This window comes from Acinonyx jubatus, chromosome C1 (genome assembly GCF_027475565.1).
Source record: "Acinonyx jubatus isolate Ajub_Pintada_27869175 chromosome C1, VMU_Ajub_asm_v1.0, whole genome shotgun sequence".
Classification (NCBI taxonomy): domain Eukaryota; kingdom Metazoa; phylum Chordata; class Mammalia; order Carnivora; family Felidae; genus Acinonyx; species Acinonyx jubatus.
In genome coordinates this window covers 24481016-24497567 of record NC_069381.1, presented here as the reverse complement: position 1 = coordinate 24497567, position 16552 = coordinate 24481016, and the positions used below count along the sequence as shown (strand labels likewise).

The following is a 16552-nucleotide window of genomic DNA, read 5'->3' as shown; positions in this document are numbered from 1 at the left end:
GGGGGACAGAGCATCTGAAGCAGGCTCTGCGCTGACAGGCTGACAGCAGCGAGCCCAATATGGGGCTCGAACTCCTGAACTGCAAGAACTTGACCTGAGCCAAAATTGGACGCTCAACCCACTGAGCCATCCAGGTGCCCTTCCCATGTGTCTCTTATATTCTGTTCTGTTGTTTTCTTTTTTTTTTTGTCCCTTCTGTGCTTTAGTTTGGTTATTCTCTACTGACTTTTCTCCAAGCTTATCAATCCTGTCTTCTGTTAAATCCATCCAATATTGTACTGTGCCATTTTAGAACTTCCATTTGGTTCTTTTTTTATAGATTCCAGCTCCCTTTTACAAAATTCTCTTTTATCCAGTTTGTCCATCTTTTCCTGTTTCCTTTCACACACCAATCATAGTTATTTTGACATCCTGATCTGTTTATTCCAGTATCTGGATTGTTCCTGGGTCTGCTTTTATTTCTCTTAATTATCAATCATTTTTTTTCTTCTTCCCCATTTCTAATACTTTTTTTATTGTATCAAAGATATTGTAGATATGTGGTAGAGACTCTGGATTATGCTTATAGGGTGCAGTGTTTTCTGTAGGCTGTTAAATTACTGACTTATCACCTTGATCCTGTCTGGGGCAGGTTTTAGGCTTTGTCAGAACAGGTTTGTTTCAGGGCACCTGGGTGGCTCAGTCAAATTGTCTGACTTCAGCTCAGGTCATGATCTCACAGTTCATGAGTTCAAGCCCCAAATGGGGCTGGCTCTGTGCTGACAGCTCAGAACCTAGAGCCTGCTTTAGATTCTGTGTGTGTGTGTCTCTCTCTGCCTCTCCCCTTTTCATGCTCTGTCTTCTTTCAAAAATAAATAAACATTTAAAAAAAAATTTTAAATTACTAAAAAGAAAAGATTATGTGTCTCCCTCTCTTCTCTGCTCCTCCCCTGCTTGTGCACGTTCTCTCCCTCACCCTCTCTCTTTCTCTCTCAAAAATGAATAAACATTAAAAAAAAAAAAAAAGGAACAACAAGTCTGTTTCAGTTTGCCCTTCTACAATGTGGGTCTTATTCCTAGGATACAGCCTTTCTGGGATCTCAAACTCAAATCTCAGGGTGTTCACAAAGACCTCTCCACTTGGAGTGGACCTAAGCTTCAACCTCTGTCTCCCCAGTACTGTGCAGCCTCTGAAGTCTATGCGCACATCGCCAGCCTCCCAGCACCTGTTCTCTGCTAGGCTTCCTGGCATCTCCGTATGCACACACCGCTATGAGTCAGCTAATAAATGAGTGGGGAATTTTGACTTCGATTTGGGGGTGGGGGGCTCACTTCTCCCTAGAACCTTTCCTCAGTCCTAGCCTCCTGGCAGCCCAGAACTCCAGTCTCTGTCTCTCCTTCGTCAGGCTCTCTTTCTCTCAGCACCTCGTTTGGGGAAAATGCCCTCAAGGAGAAAGCCAGGGTGAGTGTGGGGTCACCTTTGCTTTCCCTTCTCTCAAAATTCATAGTCCTACACCTGTTGCTGTCAAATGCCTGCAAATGGTCATTTTTATATATTTCCAGCTTTTATAGTTGTTTATGGTGGTAGGGTAAATCCAATAGCTTCACAACATAATACTAGTAGAAAAACAGTAGGGAAAACTTTGTTTATGTTATTGTATGCACCATCGAAAGGTTGTATATCCAATGCAATGGATTATTAGCCACTAAAAAGAATGAAATCTTGCCATTTGCAATGATGTGGATGGAGCTAGAGAGTATTATGCTAAGCAAAATCAGTTACTCAGAGAAAGACGAATACCATATGATTTCACTCATATGTGTAATTTTAAGAAACCAAACAAATGAGCAAAGGGGAAAAAGAGAGAGAGGCAAACCAAGAAACAGACTCCTAACTATAGAGAACAAACTGATGGTTACCAGAGAGGAGGTGGGTGGGGGGAGCAAGTTAGGTAGGTGAAGGGGATTGAGGAGGGCACTTGGGATGAGCACAGGGTGTTGTATAGAAGTGCGGAATCACTATATTGTACACCTGAAACTAATATACTGTATGTCAACTGCAATTTAAATAAAAACTTTTTTAAAAAAGAAAAAAAGTCTACTCAGTAGGAAAAGAGATTGGAAGGACTATATCAAACTATTAAGTTGCTTGCCGAGTTAGATGGGATCAGGACACTGAGGAGGAGTTTATACTAACATTTGCTTTGTGTGTTTCTTTCTAACCCCTCAGTACCTCCCTGCACTTGGTTACTCAAAACGGGTCCATCTGATGAATCCTATGGTTCCAGGATTAACTGGCAGCAAAATGAGCTCCTCAGAAGAGGTAGGTTTGCCAACTCTGACTTGAGTTTAGAAATCTTCAGCAAGAGAGATGTCTGGGTGGCTCAGTTGGTTGGACATCCGACTTTTGATTTCAGCTCAGGTCATGATCTCACAGTTCTTGGGATTGAGCCCCACGTTGGGCTCTGCACTGGCAGTGTGGAGCCTGCTTGGGATTCTCCCTCTCTCTCTTCTCTCTCTCTCTCTCTCTCTGCCCTGCCCCTGCTCGTGCATGTGCGCTCTCTCCCTCTTAAACTTTAAAAGAAAGAAATCTTAAGCAAGAGATGAAGATATTGAAGACTCAAAAGAAGAGTTACCTGGCTAACTTGAATTCTTGTAGATTTGAATTCCAAGGAATCTGAGGTTCATCCCATTAATTCCAGTGGTTCTCGAGTATTGAAGGACCCAGAAGCAGTCCTGATAGGATCCAATCATAATCTTAACAATTTTACTGCTGTGATATTATTGTGTGATAAAGCACACAAGCAAAAGTAATGTTTTCGTTCATCGGCTGTGGTAAATCTCAGCCTTACTAATGAGGTTAATGAGGCGAGGGTTACATTTCACCAAATAGCATCTTGATTCTTAGAGTGATATTTGATATAACTAATATGACAAATAGAATATTTTTTAACATTTAAAAGTACTGCTTAGGGAAAATGCACTTTTGTTTTGATCACGAAGGGTACAGAATGGAGGGCTCTGTGGAACCCAGAGATGTGGAAGTTTGAGTTCGGGGTTCCCAAACACAGCTGACCTCGAGAACCGCCTAGGGAAGGCATTGATTAGACTCTGTTCTTAGAGATTCTGATAAAGCGGTTCTGGGAAACAACTCAGGAATCTGTATTTTCTTTCAGATTCTACTAGGTGATTCCGATTGAAGTCACGTTTGGGTGCCCATCCAGTTCTTTAAATCTGACTTCTCAATCTTTGATCAGAGATCAGTAAATATATGCATGGAAACTTTTCTTATTATTTTTAAAGGAATATACTCATTCGTTTTTCTCTATGTTAAGATGATCCACGTATCAGCTATTTCTTTGACAAAATATCCTATCACTCACCCTATTTGGTGACACTCACCCTGTCTTAACGCCGGAAGTGCGTGTTAGTTAGCAGCAGTTCCTGAACACGACTGCATCAGAATCACACAGAGAGCTTTTTCAAGATACAAATATCTGGCCCAACCTCAAGAGATTTTGACTCATCTCCCAGTAATTCACATTTTTTTACAAGCACCCCAGGTGATTCATACACAGGCATACGTGGACCGGAATTTGGTAACCACTGTGAACCCAGAGATCCGTGAGTTTACTCACTTCAAAATAAGAAACAACTCCTATTACCCTAAAAAGGAAAAATGGCTCTAGGTAATATACAGTACCTAGTGTGGGGGCTTGCTGTGAAACAAGTCCCCTCACACATTGTTTGTGGCAATGTCAATTAGTCTTCCCCTTTCAGAAAATCGTTTTGGGCCTAGCAGTTTTGGGTAGCTTAAGGAAATAATCTCAGAGAAGGAGGAAAAAAAAAAACAACTCTGCAAAGATATTCATTGTAATATATATAAATTGTATAAATTAGGACATAATCTAACAGTTTAGAAATCATTAAAGAAATTATATTGTCACTAGTAATCAGGACTATAATACACCATAAAAATTACAAGTGAGGGTGAGGTAGCCACTCAGAAATACTTATGATAGAGTCTCAAGTGACAAAGCAAAGAGTAGACATTTGTTCTCGAACTACAGATTTGTAACAATTCTGTGTGTAATAGACAAGGCCTGGGAAGAACACAGGAAAACTGAATTAATTATTTTTGTTGGGGGGCAATATTGTGAGTGGCTCTTGACTCTGATTAATTCTGCTTTTGTTGAAGCTGTTACTGTTTAAACCTTCGTTTAAAAAAAAAAAACGGAGGGGCGCCTGGGTGGCGCAGTCGGTTAAGCGTCCAACTTCAGCCAGGTCACGATCTCGCGGTCCGGGAGTTCGAGCCCCGCATCGGGCTCTGGGCTGATGGCTCAGAGCCTGGAGCCTGTTTCCGATTCTGTGTCTCCCTCTCTCTCTGCCCCTCCCCCGTTCATGCTCTGTCTGTCTCTGTCCCAAAAATAAATAAACGTTGAAAAAAATAAATAAATATAAATTTAAAAAAAAAAATGGAAATACACAGATTCGTTGAGCATCTCATTTCCCACCATAAGAGGTCCCTTCTCCTCCATGGCTTCTAGGAGTCCAAGATTGATCTCCTTGACCGGAAGGAGGATGTAAAGAAAAAACTAAAGAAGGCCTTCTGTGAGCCAGGGAACGTGGAGAACAACGGAGTTCTGTCTTTCATCAAGCATGTCCTCTTTCCCCTTAAGTCTGGTAAGACACCCTTTTATTGCTTCTCAGAGGCCAGGCCGAGGTAGCAAAAGTAGTGCTGAGGTCGCCCTTGTGATTTGTCAGAATCTTCCTTCGCCAATGGCTTCCCTGATTCTGTGCTCTGACTTCTCATATACCGACGTACATTTGGAGTTGGGATGTCATTTCACTGCCCGTGGGGTTGTTACCAAGGTGAGGTTCTAAGCAGGGAGTCAGGGTGGGCAGGGGTGTAGAGATGAAGGCAGGCATGCTTAATTAGAGGAATACAAAAGAAATGTAAGGCACGATCCTTCCCCTTGAGCTTGGGTGCCAGCTGGTTTGCTAGCTCATCTGATTTAAGAACAATAAAATGCCATATAAAGTTCAAAATATATAATAAAAACTAAAACACCCATAATATGGGTATAGAAATGCTGACTCTGCCATTATCAATGAGTTTGTTGGCATAGATCCATTTTCTTACAGAGTTTGTGATCCTTCGAGATGAGAAATGGGGTGGAAACAAAACCTACACCGCTTACTTGGACCTGGAAAAGGACTTTGCTGATGAGGTAATACCAAAGGAGGAGTAATCCCCACTGAATTCCTTCTGACAGACGTCTCCATCTTGGCCCAGCCAGGTTTCTAATATGCGCCGCAAAGCTCTGCTTGATGCTGATGTGTATTGTGTTAGTGTCTTAATGAGGATTTGGGTGGTTCACAGTTTAGATGGGCAGATGGCACAAAGCTCGTATATTGATGTCCTCATCATTCTGCAAAGGATTTAGCCTGGAATGAAGGACCAAACCCAGCAAGATGAAGCATTTCAGGGAGAGATGCAAAGTCCAGGTTCAAAAAAGAAACACCTGTGGAAGGTAGCTAGCTAAATGATCTCAACAGACAGTTTAGGCACCATGTGTTAGGCACCCATGTGTTAGGCACCATGGTAGGGGCTGGCATTACAGAGGATTAAATCCTCATGAAGGGGATGCCTGGGTGGCTCAGTCGGTTAAGCATCCCACTTTGGCTCAGGTCGTGATCTCACAGTTCGTAAGCTCGAGCCCTGCACCGGATGAGCCCAAGCCCCACTTTGGTCTCCACGCTGATAGTGCAGAGTCTGTGTGGGATTCTCTCTCTCTCCCTCTCTCTCTCTACTGCTCACTCACTCGTACCCTCTCTCTCTCAAAAATAAATTTTAAGGGGTGCCTGGGTGGCTCAGTCGGTTGAGCAACTGACTTCGGCTCAGGTCATGATCTCATGGTTTGTGAGTTTGAGCCCCACATCAGGCTCTGTGCTGACAGCTCGGAGCCTGGAGCCTGCTTCAAATTCTGTGTCTCCCTCTCTCTCTCTGCCCCTCCCCTGCTCATGCTCTGTCTCTCTCTGTCTCAAAGATAAATATAACCATTATAAATAAATAAATAAATAAATAAATAAATAAATAAATAAATAAATAAATAAATTTTAGAAAATCCTCATGAAGCTCATGGTCCAGTGGGAGAGGCAGACATAGAAACAAATATCACTGCTATGTGACTATATGATGACGATGTACATGTATGGTCCAGAAATATAATAGGAGGAAGTGATTGCCTGGCTGGTCAAGCTTTACAGAGGGGACAGCCTCCAAACAGAAGGAAGAAATTGCACAAAGACATGGTGAGGTGAGACAGCATAGTACGGAATTACAAGTGGTTTGATCTAACATGAGTCCAAAAGGTGAGGCAGAGTGTTGTGGGAGAGATAGGCAGGGCCAGGTCATAAAGGGAAGATGTGGCCATGGTGCATGTGGAGAATGAAATGGGGACTTTTGACTGACTCTGACTTTGGGTTGAATCAGCAATGTGATCGGGCTGTCAGAAACGTAATGAAGTCTTAGTGTAAGTCATCTGAAGTGTGGAGTCTGGAACCACAGAGTTGATCATTCAGTTCACCACTGTTGTGAGTACATTTGGGGTTGTGCATTCAGCCCTGAACTTCAATTTTCTGAAGTTTATTTGACCATCTGGGCTGTGTTGGTGGGGAGAAGGAGGATGCTGTGATAGGGAACAGACCCAAGCCCTTGTCACAAGAGCACAGTTGAAAGAACAGGGGATGTTTAGTTGGGAATCAGGCCTGTGTTCCGTCATCCTCAAATACATGACAGATTCCCGTGGGAGAGGGGTTGGATTTCTTCCTGTGGCACCAGAAAGCTAAACCAGGTGTGCAGGTGGGGACCACGGGGGTAGGTGTGTTTGGGTTCAACATCAGGGAGAGCTGTGCAGTGACCTCCACTGTGTGGCGATGGACTGGGCTGCCTCACTTGACCTTGCGTCCCCGTCACTGAGGTGTTCAGGCAGAGCCCGGAAGACCACTGCAGGACACCGTTGTGTAAGGGACAGAACATCAAGTAGAAGAAAAGGCTCGGTGACCTCTGAGCTCTGCGGCCCTCAAAGCCCATCTTTTGGATGTTTTTCACAGCCATTGCTCTGAAACCCTTCTGTCTGCAGTCTGAGGCCGGCCACAAAACCCACACTGTACTCCTCAGTCCTGTGAATGGTCATTTGTGGGAGTAACGAGAAGGATAGAAGAAATGTGTCTGAAAAAAGAGCTTGGAGCAGCACTAGCCAATAGCACTTTCTGTGACCATGGACATGGTCTGTATGCACTGCCTCCTCACACAGCTGCCACTGGCCACGTGTGGCTGGTCAGCCTTAGAACATGCCCAATGCAGCTGAGAAACTGCATTTCGGTTTACACTGAAATATCCACGTGAGGCTAGTGGCTCCCATCTTGGACAGAGCCGGTCTAAAGCTTTCCTGTTGTTAAAATTACACATTCCTGGGGCCCCTGGATGGCTCAGTTGGTTAAACGTCCAATTTCGACTCAGGTCATGACCTCGCAGTTTGTGAGATCAAGACCCGTGTCAGGCTCCGTGCTGACAGCTGAGAGCCTGGAGCTTGCTTCGGATTCTGTGGCTCCTTGTCTCTCTGTCCCTCTCCCACTGATGCTCTGCCTCTCTCTCAAAAATTTCCCAAGGAAATGAAGGAATATTAGAAACAAAAATGTAGGTATTGTTGTATTACAGGTGTTCATGCCTAAGAGACATCACCTCGGAATAGCTGACAGGTGCTTTCAGGCCAGATTTGGGATATAAAAGCACGAGATATGGGACACAAGAAGAATTGAATTGCTCAACTCTTAACTGCATACTTGCACTCCTCACCATTTTCACCCACGTTATGTGATTTAATCCTCATTCTGACTCTCTGAGATATAGGTATTATCTTCAGCTTTTAAGTGAAGAATCCCAGACTTAGAGGAGTTAACTGCCTGGTCCAGGGGTCACACAGCTAGCTGGAACTCTAACCCTGGTCTAACTCCAGAGCCCTTCTTCTTTCTTCTGGCTCACGCGGCTCGGCCCCCCCTCGGGCTGTCTCCTTGGGTTGCATATGTGAATGTTTCTCTGCCTCTAAATGCCTCTGGTTTGTGCCATTCTTCTAAGCATGAATGGAGGGACTAGAAGACTTTGACTAATAAAAACATTCAGCCTGTACAAACCCTCAAGTTGGTATGGAATTCAGAGTCCAAAACCCTAACTCTCAGACAGTGAGATAATCTTTCTGAACCTGTTTCCCCTTCTCTGCTTTGTCAGCTTCACAAGATTGTTCTAAGGATCAAGTAAGACTGTAGGGAGCAGTGGTGTCTGGGTGGCTCTGGGAGCTCACTAGCACAGGTCATGATCTCATGAGTTTGAGCCCCACATCAGGCTCTGCACTGGTGGTATGGAGCCTGCTTGGGATCCTCTCTCTCTCTGCCCCTTCCCCACTTGCGCACTCTCTCTCTCTCTGAAAATAAATAAATAAACTTAAAAAAAATAGAGACTGCTGGGGAAACACCCTGCACCCTCCACACACATTATCCTTAGTGGACTTGGACGTCCTGTGCCCCATCCCACGCGCCCCATCTCACAGAGCCTTTGGACACTTTTGCAGGTTGTACACCCTGGAGACCTCAAGAATTCTGTTGAAGTCGCCCTGAACAAGTTGCTGGATCCTATCCGCGAAAAGTTTAATACTCCTGCACTGAAGAAACTGGCCAGCGCTGCCTACCCAGACCCCTCAAAGCAGAGTAAGGCGAGCCAGGGAGGGGGAGGGCCAAGGGGTGCTTGGCATCATCAGGACAGAGAGCCTGTCAGTGGGCTTCAGAAGAAGGTCTGCCTTAAATTGAGAGCCCGAGAAGCCAGGCGGCCCGAAGTACAGGAATATCGTACCCCATTGACTCCTGGAATGGAGCTGGAGTCATCTGGATTTTGGTTTGGGCGATGCTGTGAAGTGATTACGTCCTGCCATACCAGTCTACTGTGTGAGACATGGCCTGTGATCTCACACTTCACAAAATCCTCTTCAGTTAAGAGACCAGTTGGGTTAGACCATGAGGGTAACACAACTGCTCAGGCAGAGTCTGCACAGCTCCTTAGGAAAGCTCATCTTCAGCTTCGCCCAGTTCCCTTGCATGGGCTTCTGACTGGCTCTTAGTTGGCCATCCATTGACCCATGATGCTGAGTTATTAACTTGGATGGTTTTGTGTGACTCTCCCAGAAAAGACTCCATCAATTCATGTGGGATGCATGAATAGAAACACCTAGAGGTAGCAAAGCTACTACTGTCCCTTCCCAAAGGTTGCCAGCCCTATTTTAGAGAAGATATAAGTAGGGGCGCCTAGTTCATGAGTTCAAGTCCCATGTCGGGCATAGAGATTACTTAAAAAAAATAAATAAGGAAAAACTAAATGGGTAGATTCTGGGGATTCTGCACTAAACCCTGCTAGTGTCGTCATTTGGTGGGGTCAGCCTTTGGCCTGTCATGGCAGAGGAAGAGAGTTCTGATCCCTTGGGGTTCTTTTCTTTCCCAGAGCCGATTGCCAAAGGTCCTGCCAAGAATTCAGAACCAGAGGAGGTCATCCCATCCCGGCTGGATATCCGTGTGGGCAAAGTCATTAGTGTGGACAAGGTACTCATTTTTCACCACATCCCAGAGAGGCCGATAGGGGTCACGTTTGTCTGTTTCCATCTGGAGGAAACCTGGCCTGGGATGGGAAGTAACATCCCTGAGGTCATATTGCAAGTCAGAACACAGGTGTCTAGTTCCAGGTGTCAGGCTCTTTTCCCTTTGCTGCCTCTGGACCTTTTGCAACCAGACACAGCCAGGAACTCAGAGCCGGGATTGGGGAGGAGAGGATATTAGTCAGAGGGAGCTTGCTTATCAGTTAAATCTGGTCTGATAGACTCTTCTGGTCTCTACTGGCTTGTCTGGACTTGGCTGCAGGCCTTATCTTGGAACAGCCACTTTGTCTCCCTGCCCCATCCCACCCACCCCTGCAAATGGCGAAGGGAGGGGGACTTCCTTTTACCCAGAGACAGAAAGTTATGCAGCCAGCGACCTGGGACCATTGTTGTGGACTTTTCTTTCTTTCCCAGCATTGTTTTTCACTACAGAGACTACTGAAAGTACTTTGAGATGGCTGCCTCCTTCAGATGGTGAGGCCAGCATTGTCCTCCGCTCATCTTCCAGGCCACGCAGGACTCAGCCGGTGTAGCATGTGGCCATAGCGGTAGCCGCCCAGACAGTCCAGGCCATTTACTTGTGCAGGAGACTCCCTGCACCTCATCTTAGTCAAACCCTGCCTCTTGGGGGAGAGTAAAATGGAGCTTCAAGGCCCATCCTCCTGTCTGCTCTCTGGGACCTGGAAAGAGTTTGCTGCAGAGGGTCCCTTAGGAGCCTCTGTTGGAGAGTAGATGCCCCTTTCAGCAGTTAGAGGGTTCACCGGACCCCCATGGTCCCTTCCGTCACGATACCGTCCGGGACTAACCTCTCTTGCCGGCAGCACCCAGACGCAGACAGCCTGTATGTGGAGAAGGTCGATGTGGGGGAAGCTGAACCACGGACTGTGGTGAGCGGCCTGGTGCAGTTTGTGCCCGAGGAGGACCTGCGGGATAGGCTGGTGGTGGTGCTGTGCAATCTGAAACCCCAGAAGATGAGGGGTGTCGAGTCCCAAGGCATGCTTCTGTGTGCTTCTATGTGAGTGAGAGCTTGGGGTGGGGCGCGGGCCTGAGCGTGGGGGGCAGGAAGTGCAGGGAATTGGCCCACGTGATGCCCTCCAGGCATCAGGCGGAACACTTGGAGAAACTGTCCAAAACATGATGCGTGAAGGAATTACTCACCACGCACGTACTGCGAATGAAGCGCTTTACCCAAAGTTAATTTTATTACCACAGGAACTGAAGGTTCAAAGCAGCAGGTACATGCCCAAGTCTCTCTACTAGTGAGAGATGGAGCCCGGATTCAAGACTAATTCTGACTGGCTGTTCAGGCCTTGCTGTCTCTGTTATGTCATACTTCCTCCCCTAAAAGCCTAGATTTCGGTGTCTCTCCTGACAGAGGGTTTCAGTCTAGCCCCGGTTAACCCAACGCACAAATGCGGTACGGCACCGAGGACTTCCTGGGCCTCTGGCGTTGAGGAGGCCCTAAAGCCCCGCAGTGAAGGCCCCGGTGCTCTAGCTTCGCTGGCCGCTGCAGGCAGTCCATAGTCTCACTCTTTCCTTCTCCTGTGTGTCTTCCCAGAGAAGGGGTAAACCGCAAGGTTGAGCCTCTGGACCCTCCTGCCGGCTCTGCTCCCGGGGAGCGAGTGTTCGTGAAGGGCTACGAGAAGGGCCAGCCGGATGAAGAGCTCAAGCCCAAGAAGAAGGTCTTCGAGAAGCTGCAGGTAAAAAGCTACAGTGCCCCCTCTCTGGCCTGGGCCACCTGGACCGTGTCCCCAGACTGCTATTGCTGAGTCCACAACTGCCCTCTCCCCCGCTGGGCCTTCCTGCATCTGAGCCCCTCTCTTCCTTCAGTCCAGACTGCCCCGGAGGAGGTGTCTGAGCAGCACGGGAGCCCTCGCACGTACCTAGCATGGACGGGCTATTTGAGGCACCGTGTGAGGGACTTCAGACGTTTCCTCACTTGATCTTCAGCCCGTGATCAGAGGCCTGTCCCTGTTGTACCTGGCAGGATACCTGCCAGGGCCACACAGGGTCACCAGCAGGGATGAAGCCAGGGTCCCACCACCACCCCCAGCCTACCTTGATCTTAGAACCACTCATTCTTTGTCTGCTCTCTGGGACATGGACTCCATACAGCCTGTCCCTGTGACCCGAGTGCATTCGTTCCCTCAACAAATACTGAACCCCTGCTGTGTATGCCCACCACTGTTCCGGGCACACGGGCTACATCTGTGAACAAAGTAGCAACAGTTGGAACCAACATGTGTGATTATGAGCAAATGAGGAATTAATACCTCATTTCCTCGCTCAGCCAGAATGTTTCTGGGCGGGGGGGCATTTAGAGTGCTGTCTACTTCCATCCGTCCTCCTGCATATGACGGGTGGTTTTACCCGCTCCCTCCTTTCCTGCTTTTCCAGGCTGGTTGTTTTGTTTTGTTTTAATGTTTTTTAATGTTTATTTATTCTTGAGAGAGAGACAGAGTGTGAGTGGGGGAGGGACAGAGAGAGGGGGAGACACAGAATCCGAAGCAGGCTCCAGGCTCCGAGCTGTCAGCACAGAGCCTGATATGGGGTTTGAACCCACACACTGCAAGATCATGACCTGAGCCAACTCGTACTTAACCGACTGAACCACCCAGGCGCCCCTCCAGACTGGTTTTTTAAATCACTTATTTTTTCTGGCTATAAAATCAAAAATTTTTTTAAGTTTATTTATTTTTGAGAGAATGTGGGAGGGGCAGAGAGAGCGAGAATGCCAAGCAGGCTCCACACTGTCAGCACAGTGCCCGATGCAAGGCTGGAATTCACAAACCCGTGAAGTCACTAAGATCTGGATGCTTAACCGACTGAGCCACCCAGGCGCCCCAATAAAAAATTTTCGTCGTAGAAATGTCTAAAGTGGAGGGGATATGAAGAAAATGAAATATGCAGAGTGTTGCCACCTAGTGACACTAGAAAATAGCATTAGTGGTCATTTCTTTCTGGACTTTTTCTATACATGGAGATGATATATTTACAGTTTGAGTCCCACCATATGTTTATTTAACTTTGTGCTAGAAAAACTTCCCCATCTTTTTAAACACTGAGAGGGGGATCTTATTGTATATACTATTGTATCATAATTACTATAATTTAATGAAATTATCTAACCTTATTAGACGCTGAGATTCTCTTTGGGTTTTCACTATTTGAACGCTGAGATGGAGGTCTCAGTACACAGTCCTTTGCACTTACTCGTGACTGTTTTCCTGAACTAAATGCCTAAAATGAGCTTCCCGAGGTGGAGAATGAGAGCTGGGTGCGCAGCTCACAGAGAAGCTCGGCCTGTCCACACCGCTAGAGCATCAGAGAGCCTGCTCTCCTGCAGTCCCACTGCCCCCACATTCACTGCTTTTGTGTATTCCATGCAGGCGGACTTTAAAACCTCCGAGGAGTGCATCGCACAGTGGAAAGAAGCCAACTTCATGACCAAGCTGGGGTGCATCTCCTGTAAATCACTGAGAGGGGGCAACATTAGCTAGCCAACCGGGCACCTTCCTCCCTTCTCCCGTCACCCTGAGTCATCTGCTGTCTTAATTTGCTCCGTCCGCCACCCATTTATCCATCTCCCAGGACACCGCAGCAGGAAGTTTGGGACTTTACCAGGTGTGGGACTCAGTAAGCGGCAGCTCAGCCTCCCCAGAATCCAGAACCATCCTGTCTGGCTGAAGTGAGCCGCTGACCTCCCAGGTAGTCATGCGGGTGAGGCAGCAGCAGGGAGCTCAGCTCTACCTTCTTCCCTCGGCAGCTGACTGGAGAAATCTGGTTTCAATAGAAGTCCTAGAAAAGGCTTATGCCACAGTCGTCCTAATTGGAAAAATATTGGTTCCTGTTTTCCTAGAGTTATCCCAGCGGCTGTCTCTGTCTGGGATCTGGTGCCTGAACTGGGCTAATTACAGCCTTTCCCCAACAGGAAATTGTGGGATTCCAAAAGCAAGGGGAAGAGAAAACAGAGAACCTAGTGGTCTACCGAGGGGTTGGCAGCTTTTTTCCCCAGTGGCCGCCAACCTTGAGGCTTGGCATTGGGGGCAGGGCCAGCCCCCAGGGCTCCTGGAATTTCTCTCCCTTGATTCTGTTGGGTTGAGACATTCCCTAAACCAGCTGTGTGTTATTAATATCGGAAGTAGGGCGGGGACAGCCTGAATCCTCCTTCAGAGAGGGTGGAGTACTTCTCCATAGACATCTCAATCAGAATCACTATCACTGTCATGAATTCAAATAAACTGTCTGAACAAAGGTGTCTGGATGAGGCCTGTCTGTGAGCTGGACCATCCCAGGAGAGAGGAAAAGGTGTGGAGCAGCTTCTGGGCCCCTCACCCAACCTAGGCTGCTCATATCTTGGACTTTTGACCCTGTAATGTTGGGAGATAGTGAATTGGATGGATGACCGACACTTTGACTTTTCCTTCGTGATAAAAGCAGAAGAGGCCCACTTTGGGGTCCAGTGCTTACAGGAGGCACAAAGAACATCCTCTCATAATAGTGGGCCCAGACCACCACCCTGTCCCTCCATTAAGAAACAGCAAACCACAGCCACGTTTTAATCATTTAATTAACACCTTTGAATGAAACACACACACACAGCTCTTTCATGTGTCTCACTCAGGCTTCAGGGCAGAGGGAATGGATTGTTTGTATAGACATATCAAAGACTCAAAAATTTAAAGAAATATATATATATATATACTTCTCTCTCTCTAACATTTTTATGGAAATTAAAAATCAGAGGCTTTTGGTCTCTCCATTTGCACTAGGTCAAGCTCATTTACCCCAGAGGACAAAGAAGGGTTGCCTCTTCTAGATCCTCCCTTCTCCTTTGTACTCTGTCCCACCCAGTGGGGAAACAAGCTCAGAAGATTCTAACTGAGGATAAGGAGCTCAAGTAACGTTGGGGGGGGGGGGGGGGCGGGGAAGAGACACAGAAGTTGGGCTCCCTCCCATCTCCATCTCCAACAGCTCCAAGGCTGCTGCCAGGGCCAGGTTTCTTTCGTGGAGGCTTTGGCCTGGTCTTGGTTCCCAGGGGGCTGGTCAGGAGCTCTGAGCAGAGCAGTGCATACTGACTGACTCTCCTCTTTCCCCGGCTCACTGGACAGGTGCGACATGTACCCAGCAGCCGCTCTCCATTACCCAAAGGGCAAGGGAAACCTTGGTTTACAGAACGCTGGTTTACAGCCACAGGGAGAAGAGGACAGTGAGGGAGGGCCCCAGGAACCTGGGCTCTCATACCACATCCCCTGTGTTCCCACCTCTGGTTCTGGGAGGGGTTCAGCCTCTCCACAGAAGCAGCTAAAAGTGAGGTTCCTCAAGCCCAAGTCACTGTTGAGGAAAGAGGATCAGGCCAGAAGGGATGGCCCTGGTGGCAGTCACACTACTGTGAAGGGAGGCACCGGGGCCAGTGGGGAAGCCAGCTTACCTAGATAGGAGGCACAGGCTGAAAATAGGTCATTAAAATTCCTAGAGGAGACCTCAGTAGCAGAAGCTGATGGCCAGGGGGCAATCGCCCAGCCTGCTCCCTAGGAGCACTGAACCCCCTTCACTGACTAGGGAAGAGTCTGGAATAGAATGCACCTTTGGCTTCCTTCCCATCCTTGTCACTCAGCGTCAGCTCCCCCCAGTGAAACCACCTGTGCTGAAAGGCAGCTGCAGAAAGAACATGCACCGAGTAAAGAGAAAGGTCAGAGAATGTAATCTGTAGGGCCAGGTCTGGGCCCACTGCCCAAATAAGCGCTCCCCTGGCCAGACCCTCCACCCGCCTCCCTCAGGGCTTCCTGCACAGCTGAAAGGGACACAGCTTTGCCACAGCCCATGGGCTCCTGCCTCTGAAGTGTTGCGCCTGCCTGCCCACCCCAACCTGATCAAGTGAAACAAGGGGGCAGATGCTTGGCATTACCAAGTGCCCGCTGAGAGGCCTCCCTGTTCTGTCCTCCCACTCTCTGAGGACAGAGCCTGTGGACCTCCTCTCTTCTTCTCCCTCCCACCCCCTCCCTCATTTGGGCCCAGGCAGTCCCCACTTCTTGTCCCCTGCATGGAGCACCTGGCAGAACTGGAAGGCAGGTGGTTGGTGGTCAGTTGGGGCACAGGAGGGCTAACCCCTGCTGCCCCTTTTGTGCTTTGGAATTCCACAGCCCCGCTCCTACCTCCAGCCTGGAGAAACCTGTGGGAATACAATGACTCGCCCACCTCCAAGAACTAGGAAATGAGCAAACTGGATCGGAGGGAGCAGACTGGTCCCAGCTATGGGCTGGCTACCAGGGACTGATGCTGCCGCCATGTAAACAGTCCCTTAGAATGAGGCTTCATGGGCCCTGGAGGATGGACATGCAGCCACTTGTCAAAAGTGCTTTGATTCTGGACTACAGTATGTGCATGATTTGGACATGGGCGGGGGGGGGGGGGGGTTGGAAAAATTCATGTGAGGTGCTCTCCTCCCAACCGTGTGGCCTCAGGGCCAGCAGGGGGCGCAGCCACCCACCCCCACCAGCTACCTCCTTCAAGATGAGGCTAAGGCCAAGACAAGCAGCAGCTGCCAGAGGGGAATCCATCCAGGGAGGAAAAGGCATGAGCTGGATGACTTGGAGGGCAGGATCAACACCAGGCTTGCATAAATATCGAAGGCTGTGAACGTTAAGGCTGCAGGCATCCTCTCTACTAGGTTAAGTGTCTGCCGTATCGTCTCATCCTTGGAGCTGCTCAGGTCCCTGAGATTGTATTCCTGGGATGGGTCAGCAGTGCCAGTGAGGTGCCTGGCGGTCAGACCAGCTCTTTCTGTGGGTCTGCGGCAGGGGAAAAGAAGGGACATTCAGCAAGGGGCCTCTTGGCTTAGTTCTGGCTACTAAGAGCCCAAGGCACATCCT

General features: G+C 48.1%; 2 protein-coding genes across 5 annotated transcripts in view; one reads left to right on the top strand and one right to left on the bottom strand.

The window, feature by feature from the left end:
* The window catches only part of YARS1 (tyrosyl-tRNA synthetase 1), a 30802-nt gene extending 14708 nt beyond the window's left edge, over window positions 1-16094 (top strand). For both annotated transcript variants that reach the window (XM_015070263.3, XM_015070264.3), the window contains exons 6-13: window positions 2210-2302; window positions 4527-4662; window positions 5125-5210; window positions 8610-8745; window positions 9530-9627; window positions 10502-10695; window positions 11239-11380; window positions 13070-16094. In XM_015070263.3, coding sequence (XP_014925749.2) covers window positions 2210-2302; window positions 4527-4662; window positions 5125-5210; window positions 8610-8745; window positions 9530-9627; window positions 10502-10695; window positions 11239-11380; window positions 13070-13180 — 996 coding nt within the window. In that variant the 3' untranslated portion in view covers window positions 13181-16094. The remainder of the gene's footprint in view (window positions 1-2209; window positions 2303-4526; window positions 4663-5124; window positions 5211-8609; window positions 8746-9529; window positions 9628-10501; window positions 10696-11238; window positions 11381-13069) is intronic.
* Window positions 14233-16552, bottom strand: part of KIAA1522 (KIAA1522 ortholog) — a 27333-nt gene continuing 25013 nt past the window's right edge. For all 3 annotated transcript variants that reach the window (XM_027059768.2, XM_027059769.2, XM_027059770.2), the window contains exon 7: window positions 14233-16471. In XM_027059768.2, coding sequence (XP_026915569.2) covers window positions 16449-16471 — 23 coding nt within the window. In that variant the 3' untranslated portion in view covers window positions 14233-16448. The remainder of the gene's footprint in view (window positions 16472-16552) is intronic.